Consider the following 12,060-nt stretch of genomic DNA (forward strand, 5'->3'; position numbering starts at 1 on the left):
CATGTTTGGATTTTTCATCTTGCTATTTTTCACATGCTTCTTCATATTGCTTCTTTTCCTTGCTTTACACTGCCATGAGCTCTAGAAGAGTTTTGAACTTTATTAGTGTACCTTTTTATTTCAAGAGGCTTATTTTGGAAATTGTCTATCCCAATTTCTGTAACATCTGTTAGTTTTCTGACCGTTCTCATATGCACAGGTCTAATCATAAATAAATGAGGGAATCCTGGTGTGATTAATGTGTTCAAGATGTGTGTGTATTCATATGCATACAGGGTAGATGGGGGGAAACTGTCTAATTTTATTTATTTACATATTTACTTTTAAATTCTTATTTTAGGGCAAAATGCAACAACTCAGATGGGGACTGGAAGTTATAGCCAGAGCCAAAGTTTTCATGGTCAACATATGGCTCCAAATCCTAAACCAACCAACAAGTTTTTCCAGTGCAAATTCTGTGTGCGTTACTTCCGATCTAAAAACCTCCTCATAGAGCACACTCGCAAGGTTCATGGAGCAGAAGTTGGGGGGAGCTCAATAGGGTCACACACTGCTGGATCCTTAAATTACAACATCATGATGCATGAGGGGTTTGGCAAAGTTTTCTCTTGCCAGTTCTGCACCTACAAATCACCAAGGCGCACAAGGATTATTAAGTATCAGAAAATGTATCACAAAAACAATTTGAAGGAGAGTTTAACTCCTACTGCTGCCTCTGCTGTATCTGAATTGACATCTGCCTCTGTGCCAGCGCAGGAACCCTGCAAGGAATTGCCTGCAGAGGTGGTCGAACGGAGCATTTTGGAGTCCATGGTCAAGCCTCTAACAAAGTCCAGAGGCAACTTTTGCTGTGAATGGTGCAGTTACCAGACACCTCGAAGGGAGCGCTGGTGTGACCATATGATGAAGAAGCACCGCAGCATGGTAAAAATACTGTCAAGTTTGAGGCAGGAACAAGACAGAACCAGTGCACTTGATGTGCAGAGTAAGAGTGCCCAGAATGCCTCCCCAAACTCTAATTATATCTCTATGAATGTGACAGGATGTGATATGTTGAATGCTGATGTCTCAAACTTAAGAAGCTCTATGGGCAATTCCCTTATCAGTCCCAACTCTTCTATATCCTCTAAGTTTTCTTCTGTGTCTTATCCTCAAATGAAGTCTAAATTACCTCACAACTCGGGTATAGTTAATTTGTCTGACAGATCCCACTATGGAGTTGCTGACATGACAAATTCTGCTGACTTGGAAACAAACAGTATGCTAAATGACTCCAGCTCAGACGAAGAGCTAAATGAAGTGGACAGTGAGAATGGCTTGAACTCTGTGGACCACCAGACTTCAGGAATATCTGCAGAGCAACTGGTGGGATCTGATGGCAACAAGCTGTTGGAAATGAAAGGGATTCCCTTTAGAAGATACATGAACAGGTTCCAATGTCCTTTTTGCCCTTTCCTCACAATGCACCGCCGAAGCATCTCCCGTCATATTGAAAATATCCACCTGTCTGGGAAGACAGCTGTATACAAATGCGATGAATGCCCTTTCACCTGTAAAAGTTCGTTAAAGCTTGGAGCTCATAGGCAATGTCATGCAGTTACAACATCAGACTGGGACACTGTGAATTCTCAGGGTGAAAACATTGTCTCCTCTTTGAATGACAACACGGTTTCTTATGAAAATGTAAATATAAACAGAAGGAAGTCAGCTGGGATGATGGAAACAGTGCAGCAGCAACAGCAGCAGTTGCCTCAATCCCATTCACAGCATCCTTATAAGTGCACAATGTGTAACTATTCTACCACTACTTTGAAAGGCCTCAGAGTTCATCAGCAGCGCAAGCACTCATTTTGTGACAACTTACCCAAATACAATGGACTGCCATCCAACATGCCACAAGAGAGTGAGGCAGATGCTCTCACCTCTGTCAGCACAGTGAAGAAAAGCCAGACCTCAATTCTTGGTCTCTCGTCTAAAACTAACTTTGTTGCTAAGGTTGCTCGGAAGGTGTCAAATGACTGCCCTTTGGATCTCTCACCAGTGAAGAAAAGAACTAGAATTGATGAAATAGCAAGCAACCTGCAGAGCAAAATAAACCAAAACAAACAGCAGGAAGATGCTGTGATTAACGTAGAGGATGATGAGGAAGAGGAGGAAGATGAGGTGGAGATAGAAGTGGAATTAGACAGAGAAGAAGAACAAACAGAACCAGTGGTGGAGGTTTCTAGTTCTTATGCACCCCAGCAAATGTGGGGGAGAGAGACTAATGATTCCCAGAAGGATGCAAACTTCAGAAACGTGCATCACGATTATAATTCCACCAATGGAGCAGAGATCGAGCTCACTCTATCTGAAGATGAGGAAGATTATTTTTCTTCCATTAACATGAAAGATCGACAGAGTCCTAATGCCTCTGTTCTGGGAAGCCAGCCAAATATGTATGGCCCTGATCAGAACAATGAAAATGGGGAGATTAACGACTCTGGCAGGCTTTACTATTGTAAACACTGTGATTTTAGCAACAAATCTGCCAGGAGTGTTAGCACCCACTACCAACGGATGCACCCCTACATAAAATTCAGCTTTAGGTATATCTTGGATCCCAATGATCACAGTGCAGTATACAGATGCCTTGAGTGTTATATTGACTATACGAACTTTGAAGATCTACAGCAACACTATGAAGAGCATCACCCTGAAGCTATGAATGTATTGAACTCTGATCACTCTGATCTGATCTACCGCTGTCGCTTCTGTTCTTACACTAGCCCAAATGTTAGAAGCCTGATGCCGCATTACCAAAGAATGCACCCAACAGTGAAAATTAACAATGCAATGATATTTTCAAGCTATGTTGTTGAGCAGCAAGAGGGGCTAAACACAAAGTCTCAGACACTGAGAGAGATCTTGAATTCTGCTCCAAAAACTATGGCAACATCCACCCCCATGGCTCATGGGACTACCGTGCCAGCAAGTTTTAACAAAAGTGCCACAAAGAGTTTTAGTCCTGAATGTGAAAATCAGAAGGCACCTTCAGTCAGTTCTGTGGTTGTTTATGACTGTGATGTGTCAAAACTGTCAAATTTGACTTCTCAACCTCCACCTCCCCCACCACTGCCCCCAGACCTTGCTCTTGAACTCTACTATTGCAAACACTGTTCATACAGCAACCGTTCAGTTGTGGGAGTGCTTGTCCACTACCAGAAAAGGCATCCAGAAATAAAGGTCACTGCCAAGTACATCAGACAGGCACCCCCTACTGCGGCAATGATGAAGACTGGCGAGCTGCCACCTGGGATTCAGAAACTGCCAATGTCAGTGCAGCAGTTGAGATGTGGCAGTTTTGAGAGCTCCGTGAATCCCCTTGAAAATGAAATGTTCTTCTGCCAGCACTGCGATTATGGAAACCGGACCGTGAAAGGTGTGCTCATTCATTATCAAAAGAAGCATCGTGATTTCAAAGCCAACGCAGATGTGATTAGGCAGCATACAGCCACCATTAGAAGCCTTTGTCATCATAACCAGAGGAAATCATCTGGCAGCCTGCCTGCTCACACCTCCAGCACTGAACAGGACAAGACAAAGCTGAGAGCCCTCAAATGCAGGCAGTGTAGCTACACATCACCTTACTTCTATGCATTGAGGAAGCATATTAAGAAAGACCACCCGAATCTGAAGGCAACGGTCACATCCATTCTGAGATGGGCATTTTTGGATGGCTTGATAGAAGCTGGTTATCACTGTGAATGGTGCATTTATTCACATGAAGAACCGAGTGGTTTGCTTGTGCATTACCAAAGGAGACATCCTGAACATTATGTTGACTATACATATATGGCAGCTAAACTCTGGGCAGGTCCGGATCCTTCCCCTCCTACTCTAGTGATGCTAACAGAGGCAAAGACCTATAAATGCAGAGAGTGCATTTTTGAAGCATCTTCCATTTGGGATATTACTAATCACTACCAGGCTTTTCACCCTTGGGCTATGAATGGGGATGAATCTGTATTGTTAGATATCATTAAGGAGAAAGATGCTGCTGAGAAAATTGGCACACAGCTTGATGAAGTTAGGGTCAGGATTAATTCTGAAAACCAGGTAACATCACAGATGGACCAGGATGTGGAGAACCCCAGCCTTTCCCAGGAAAAAACTGTTCAGCTGACTTCTGCAAACCCTGCCATCTCCTCCACTCCATATCAGTGTATGGTTTGCCAGTCTGAGTACAATAACTTGCATGGCCTCCTGACACATTATGGCAAAAAGCATCCTGGCATGAAAGTGAAAGCTGCTGACTTTGCACAGGACATAGACATTAATCCAGGGGCTGTGTACAAGTGCAGACATTGCCCATACATTAACACACGCATTCATGGTGTCCTTACACATTACCAGAAACGGCACCCATCAGTAAAAGTCACTGCTGAAGATTTTGTGCATGATGTGGAACAGTCGGACGACATCTCACAGAATGACATAGAAGAGACGAGTAGGATTTTCAAGCAAGGGTATGGTGCATACCGGTGCAAACTATGCCCTTACACCCACGGCACACTGGAGAAGCTCAAAATTCACTATGAGAAATACCATAATCAGCCTGAATTTGATGTTTTTGCTCAGTCACCACCAAAAGTGTCTGCCTCAGTGGAGCCAGACATGGTAACTGAAATCAAGGCCTCCCCAGAAATTGCTGCTCATGGTGTTGGAGAAGTCTCTGTCTCAGCACCTCATTTCTCCAGTTCTCACTTAATGTCTCACACAGTGTTCTGGTGTCAGCTCTGCAAGTACTTCTGTTCTACCCGGAAAGGGATAGCCAGGCACTACCGCATTAAACATAATAACGTTCGGGCACAACCAGAAGGCAAGAACAACCTCTTCAAATGTGCTTTGTGTTCCTACACCAATCCTATCCGCAAAGGGCTTGCAGCACACTACCAGAAAAGGCATGACATTGATGCTTACTACACTCATTGTTTAGCAGCCTCCAGAACAGTAAGCGACAAACCCAATAAAGTTATCATTTCATCTCCTCCCAAAGATGACATTCCTCAGTTAAGTGAGGAGCTGAGGAGGGCTGTGGAAAAGAAGAAATGCTCACTTTGTTCCTTTCAGTCTTTTAGCAAAAAAGGTATTGTGTCCCACTACATGAAGCGTCACCCTGGTGTTCTTCCTAAGAAGCAGCATGAGAGCAAGTTGGGGGGTTACTTCACTGCCGTGTATGCTGATGAACATGAAAAGTCAACTCTAGCTGAGAAAAGGAATGGCTTTGAAAAGCCTGAGGTGGAGAGTGAGGCTCAGGAAACTGAGTGGCTTCCCTTCAGATGCAAAAAATGTTTCAAGCTATCCTTCAGCACAGCAGAGCTGCTGTGCATGCATTACACTGATCACCACAGCAAGGATTTGAAGAGAGATTTTACCATACTGGGAAGCAGCACCTGCTCTCATAATGCTGTCTACCAGTGCAAGCACTGTGATACTAAATTGCATAGCATGGCAGAGCTGACCTCACACTTGAATAGTCACAATGAAGAATTCCAGAAGTGTGCCAAACGTCAGGAGAGGAGGAAACAGCTTTTGAGCAAGCAGAAATATGCAGATGGTTCTTTTACAGATTTCAAACGAGAGGGTAAGGATCTGTGTGTCTGGTCTCCTTCTCTGATTCCTCTCCCCGGGGAGAAAAACAAACCACAAGCTGTTCTTCTATACCCCAAGAGGCTCCTTATTACTAATACCCACTTGCATGTTCTCTTTGACAGCCAAATGAACGCAGGTTAATGCGTGACTTAGCGTATCAATGGGCTCTATAAGTCAGTTACATATTCTGATTTCCTTCACAGAACGATAGGGGTTGCAAGGGACCTCTGGAGATCATCTAGTCCAACCCCCCTGCCAGAGCAGGGTCACCTTAGAGCAGGCTGCACAGGAACGCGTCCAGGAGGGTTTTGAATGTCTCCAGAGTTGGAGACTCCACCACCTCTCTGGGCAGCCTGTTCCAGTGCTCTGCCACCCTCAAAGTAAAGAAGTGCCTCCTCATGTTTAGGTGGAACTTCCTATGCTCAAGTTTGTGCCCATTACCCTTTGTCCTGTCCCCAGGCACACCTTAAAAGAGCCTGACCCCATCCTCCTGACACCCACCCTTTCAGTATTTATAAGTGTTGATAAGGTTCCCCCTCAGCCGTCTTTTTTCCAGACTGAAGAGACCCAAATCCCTCAGCCTTTCTTCATAGGAGAGGTGTTCCAGTCCCCTCGTCATCTTGGTAGCCCTTTGCTGCACCCTCTCCAGCAGTTCCCTGTCCTTCTTGAACCGGGGAGCCCAGAACTGGACACAGTACTCCAGTTGTGGCCTCACCAGGGCAGAGTAGAGAGGGAGGATGACCTCCCTGGACCTGCTTGCCACACTCTTCTTGATGCACCCCAGGATGCCATTGGCCTTCTTGGCCACGAGGGCACATTGCTGGCTCATGGTCAACTTGTTGTCCCCCAGGACTCCCAGGTCTCTTTCCACCGAGCTGCTCTCCAGCAGGTCAGCCCCCAACCTGTACTGGTGCATGGGGTTATTCCTCCCCAGGTGCAGCACCCTACACTTGTCCTTGTTGAATTTCATAAGGCTTCTCTCCACCCAACTCTCCAGCCTGTCCAGGTCTCTCTGTATGGTGGAACAGCCTTCTGGTGTGTCAGCCACCCCTCCCCCCAGTTTTGTGTCATCAGCGAACATGCTGAGGGTGCCCTCTATCCCTTCATCCAGGTCATTGATGAATGTATTGAAGAGGACTGGACCCAGTACTGACCTCTGTGGAACACCACTTGTCACTGGCCTCCAACTAGACTCTGTGCCCCTAATCAGTACCCTCTGAGCTCTGTCTTTCAACCAGTTATCTATCCCCCCCACTGTCCATTCATCTAACCCACACTTCCTAAGATTCCCTATGAGGATGCTGTGGGAGACCATGTCAAAAGCCTTGCTGAAGTCAAGGCAGACAATATCCACTGCCCTCCCCTCATCTATCCATCCAGTCCTGCCATTGTAGAAGGCTATCAGATTAACCAGACATCATTTCCCCTTGGTGAATCTGTGTTGACTACTTCCAATAGCTTTCTTTTCCTCCACATTCCTTCATTCTCCACCTATTCCTAGGCTCCATGGAAAGCTCTGCTCCTTCCAATTGTTTCCTTCAGGATTTTCCCTATCTTTTTTCCTTCTTCCCACCCTTACGAATGGCTATCTCTATCTGACAGTTATTTATTCTTCTATCGCAATGCTGCTGTTTGCTTTCTCATAGAATCTTTAGCACATTTCCCATTCTACTCCTCATCAATGTACCTTGAAATAACACATCAATTTCCTTCTCAAGCTTATCTATTTCAGTACATTTTCTGATAAAGAACCTGATGTTTATGTGCATCGGTCCAATAACTTCAAGCTTTGGACAAGTGTTCCTGTGAACAGAGGACCAAATTCTGCTACTCTCTTCTGTACCCTTCTCCCCATCTGGAGTAACTCTACTTGCTGTAGAAAAGCATACAGTTGGGCAGGGGGGGACCGTGAAAGAACATGTCTTGGTCTTGCAAGTTAAAAATGAACGGTCTTATAGGGGATTACTTTTATGCAGAAACTCAAGGTTTTTCCTGTCTACATCCTGTCCACCTATTGTGAGGGCTTTAATGCAAATTGAGGTTGAAGTTTTGCACAATAGTATGTTGTAGTGGGTTGACCTTGGCTGGATGCCAGGTGCCCACCAAGCTGCTCTATCATTCCCCCTCCTCAGCAGGATGGGGGGGAGAAAATAAGATGGAAAAAAAGTTGTGGGTCAAGATAAAGGCAGTTTAATAAAGCAAAAGCAAAGGCCACGCCCAGAAGCAAAGGAAAACAAAAGATTTTTTCTCTACTTCCTATCAGCAGGAAACGTCCATCCGCTTCCCGGGAAGTAGGGCTTCAGTACGTGTAGGGGTTGCTCTGGAAGATAAACATCTAATAACGAATTTCCCCCCCTCCTCCTCCTTTTTCTTAGCTTTTATTTCTGTGCAGACCTCATATGGTATGGAATATCTCTTTGGTCAGTTTGGGTCAGCTGTCCTGGCTTTGTCCCCTCCCAAGATCTTACCCACCCCCAGCCTACTAGCCTTTGGGGGTGGGTGGGTAAGTGGGGAATGTTGGAGAGACAGCCTTGATGCTGTTCCAGCACTGCTCAGCAGTAGATAAAACACTGGTGTGTTATCAACACCTTTCTAGCTACCAATACAAAGTACGGCACTATGAGGGCTACTATGGGGAAAATTAACTCCATCTCTGCCAGACCCAATGCACATGTTTACACTAAATGCAATTTCCCTTAAGGTGCAAATCTGGTCTGGGTATATTCGTAAAAGTGAGATATTGGAAGCATGTTTTAGTATTACATTAGTATAACTGATTAATACTCACGTGCTTCAGTAGGCTTTTGGACACTTGGAAGATGCTTCAAAACTTAAGGAGAGGAAAGTAGTTGGCTACAAATGTAAATTTTGTGTGGAAGTTCATCCAACGCTTCGGGCCATCTGTAATCATCTCTGTAAGCATGTCCAGTATGGGAATGTTTCTTCTGTGTCAGCTGCAGTAAAGGTGAGAATTCTGTGAACCGACAACATTTTTTGTTTGATATTGAGGCCTAAGTGAAAGCCCATAGAGGGATCCCATGGAGTCAAATGGGTTTTGGATTAGATATTCTGAACAGTTAAGCATGACATTCTAATCTAATTCTTCAGGTTTCTATAGCACGTTTTGTTTAAGATATTTTGACTTTCTTCTGCTCTTCATCTGGGGCACAAAAACTATTTAGTTCACATTTCTTAATTGTCACAAAGGAATGATATCACAGATGACTGAAAGGCTTGATTTATGATCAGGAGCTTCTCCCTCAGCTGTTCTGGGCTACTTTTCTGCTTTCTTACACTCTTTAAAGTGTGGGGTTTTTTTTAATTTTTTTTTCTCCAACCCATATGCAGAAGTGAAATTATAGTGCTGCAAACACATATTCAAGTAGCCAGCTGATCCAGGGGTCCGATTCAAGTGCTTAATTGTAAATGTGCTGCTGTTTACTCCCTATGCAAGTGGAGACCACCTAGAATGTCTCTGAGGACAGGCTGTGCTCCACAGCCAGCTTTACAGGATATCAGCAGGGGATGTTCAGGTGCGGTAAGGTTGCAGGAACTGGTCATGCAGCTCTCCTTTTCTTGCTGCAGTGAATACTCAGCAAAATCTCATTCTGTAGTCCTTAAAATGTGACTTAAAGCATGCCCATTTCGTGATATCAACTATGTGCTGTGTAAAGTAGCTGAGTCCTTCAGAGTCTAAACGGTTCTATCTAAGAGCTTTCATTGTCCTTCTGCTGACCTTCCTTTAGCTTATCCAATACTACTGACAGAATGGGATGCTTCCCTTCTATGAAATGATTACTGCTCTTTTCCAGCTTCTCAAGTAAAGTTTATGTGGGGTCAATACCATCTTTTGAGCAAGTAGATACTAAACAGCAGGGAACAAAAACTAAAATCCAAGGCCCAAAAAACATGGTATAAATATACTTTTCAGTTTTAATGTTGCTGCAAAATGTGTGCTATGCTAATTAACGCTTAGGAAAGGGACCAAGAGATGGGTTGTTTCTTTTTCAATGTATATATGTATATATAACTAAAGACTAGGCTCTCTTTATACAGAAAGTCATTAGTGTAGTATGGTAGGGATACCTTTAGAAAGTAAATGCAGTGGGAAACCTAGATATTAAAATTAATACATAGGAGAGACTGAGGGGCAGAAGGGAGAGAGAATTGATGGCTTTGGGGGGGTGTGTTTTTTAGCAGGAAGCTGAAGATTCTTCAAGCACAACTTTGGAGGGTTTTGAGGGAGCCAAAGACCCTGGCACTGTGGAATTTACAGAAGCTGAATCTGGAGCATCCTTGGAAGATGAAACCAGGCCTGGGGGCTACCACTGCAGCCAGTGTGACCGGGTTTTGATGTCTATTCAGGGTCTGCGATCTCATGAGAGGAGTCACTTGGCTCTGGCCATGTTTACCCGGGAAGACAAGTACAGCTGCCAGTATTGTTCCTTTGTCTCGGCTTTCAGGCACAAGTAAGTTATGGTTTGTTTTCAACAGAAGTGCAGACTAGCACGACTGGTTTTTATGTTGGTTGACATTGAAGGAGAGCACACTCAATTTGATTTCAAGACGTGTTTTTCTCTTTCTCAGGATTTAGGTATTTTCTATGCCCCCAAACTTTTTACTATTGCCCATGACTATAAAAAGTCCCATTTTTATATCTTCTTGGATTCAAGTTCTCTTTTTGTTGTGTGTAGGGCAAATACACACCAAGCAAAAGATGCCCACCACTTATGCAGTCCTGTCAAATGCATGAAATTAAAAAAAAACATAAAGAGGAAAAAGTATTTTTCACTAGCCTTTCATGTAACTACCTTATTTTTAAAGAGTAGAGAGATTTCATTTCTAGTGTTGAACAGTTATCACAAACCAATCTTAAAGTTAGATTTTTTTTCTTATTTGTGTTGTGCAATTTTAGTCTATGAACATAGTCTTCACATTCGTGTGGTATACTTGGAATGGGTTGAGGAAATCACCCCTTACCTCCTGTGACCCATGAAAAACACATGGTCATAATAAATAATCACGTTCCTCATGACTTATTTCTTTGCCTACAGCTAGGAAGCTTTAGAATTCTTTTAATCATATTTATTCATGGCTTGCCATAAAGAAATGAGGTTTGTTGGATTTTTTTTTTTACTGACATCCCGGACTGCCATATTTCTGTAGCTTCTGGGAGGGGGAGAACTGTCCCGTTCCCCCATCCTGTGTCCATCCCCCTTCCCCCCAAAGAAGAGAGATCCAGGTGCATGTTTAACATAGGCATTGATAGCACTGTCACCCTTAAATTGTGTGAAGTTGTTACTGTTCTATAATTAAAAGTATGTGGGAAAGAAAGCATGATATAAGAAATATTTATAAACCCTTGTGTTAGAAAAGCAGCATTTCTGTCAATATCACAGCATGGTTCCTGTGTGGGTGAGCAGCAGGGCATAATAGTCCAAGGGCTGGGCAGGACATGGCAGTCTCATTAACATCCTGGATCTGAGCTGCTGGCAAGCACCAAACCTCCCTGTACAGCAGGTCAGGTCGGCATCTCCCCTGCAGAAGGGAGTCTCCTGCTACTATCACTCACCACTTCCCCCGGGTACTGTTGCATGATTCAGGCGCAGCCAGCTCTGATGCTTCATTGGACAAAGCTCCCATCCCCTCATCTGCAACCAGATGCAGAACTGTGGAACCTATTCTGTAGTTGCAGATCTTCTGGCGAAGCAGGAGCTGTCCTCCCAGTGCCAGATATCACAAACTTCCAGCCTTTACCATCTTGGTAGTCTCCATTTCCCAACCTGGTAAACACAGATGTTGGCTGCCCCTCCTTCAGTAGAATTGGGAGTTTAGGCTCTTGTCTCTGCAGGATCTCTGAGAAGATCCTGTTAATCTTTTTCTCATTATCTCTGATGTTGTGCAGTTGTCTGACCTTCTGCAGCTCCTTTAACCTGGTAACACAGCTCCTCAACCAGTGCACACCTCCTGTAGGCAAGGAGACAGTTTTCCTCTGTTCCATTCTCAGTGAGAAGCCTCAGACATTCCCTGTAGTCCCAGATAGAATAGAATAGAATAGAATAGAATAGAATAGAATAGAATAGAATAGAATAGAATAGAATAGAATAGAATAGAATAGAATAGAATAGAATAGTACAGTTCAGTTGGAAGGGACCTACAACAATCATCTAATCCTACTGCCTGACCACTTCAGGGATAACCAAAAGTTAAAGCATATTATTAAGGGCATTGCCCATATGCCTTTTAAACACTGACAGGCATGGTGCATCAGCCATCTTTCTAGGAAGCTTGTTCCAGTGTTTGACCGCTCTCTCAGTAAAGAAATGTTTCCTAATGTCAAGTCTGAACCTCCCCTGATGCAGCTTTGAACCATTCCCACACATCCTGTCCCTGGATCCCAGGGAGAAGAGATCAGCACCTCCCTCT

At 44.0% G+C, this 12,060-nt stretch overlaps 1 protein-coding gene across 1 annotated transcript in view; it reads left to right on the forward strand.

Moving 5' to 3' along the window:
* LOC141736757 (zinc finger protein 462-like) overlaps window positions 1–12,060 on the forward strand; it is an 84,285-nt gene that overhangs the window by 20,888 nt on the left and 51,337 nt on the right. Inside the window, exons 3-6 of the mRNA XM_074571327.1 lie at window positions 341–5,626; window positions 8,336–8,352; window positions 8,435–8,599; window positions 10,000–10,103. Coding sequence (XP_074427428.1) covers window positions 341–5,626; window positions 8,336–8,352; window positions 8,435–8,599; window positions 10,000–10,103 — 5,572 coding nt within the window. The remainder of the gene's footprint in view (window positions 1–340; window positions 5,627–8,335; window positions 8,353–8,434; window positions 8,600–9,999; window positions 10,104–12,060) is intronic.

The sequence above is a fragment of the Larus michahellis genome, unplaced genomic scaffold (assembly GCF_964199755.1).
Source record: "Larus michahellis unplaced genomic scaffold, bLarMic1.1 SCAFFOLD_115, whole genome shotgun sequence".
Taxonomy (NCBI): Eukaryota; Metazoa; Chordata; class Aves; order Charadriiformes; family Laridae; genus Larus; species Larus michahellis.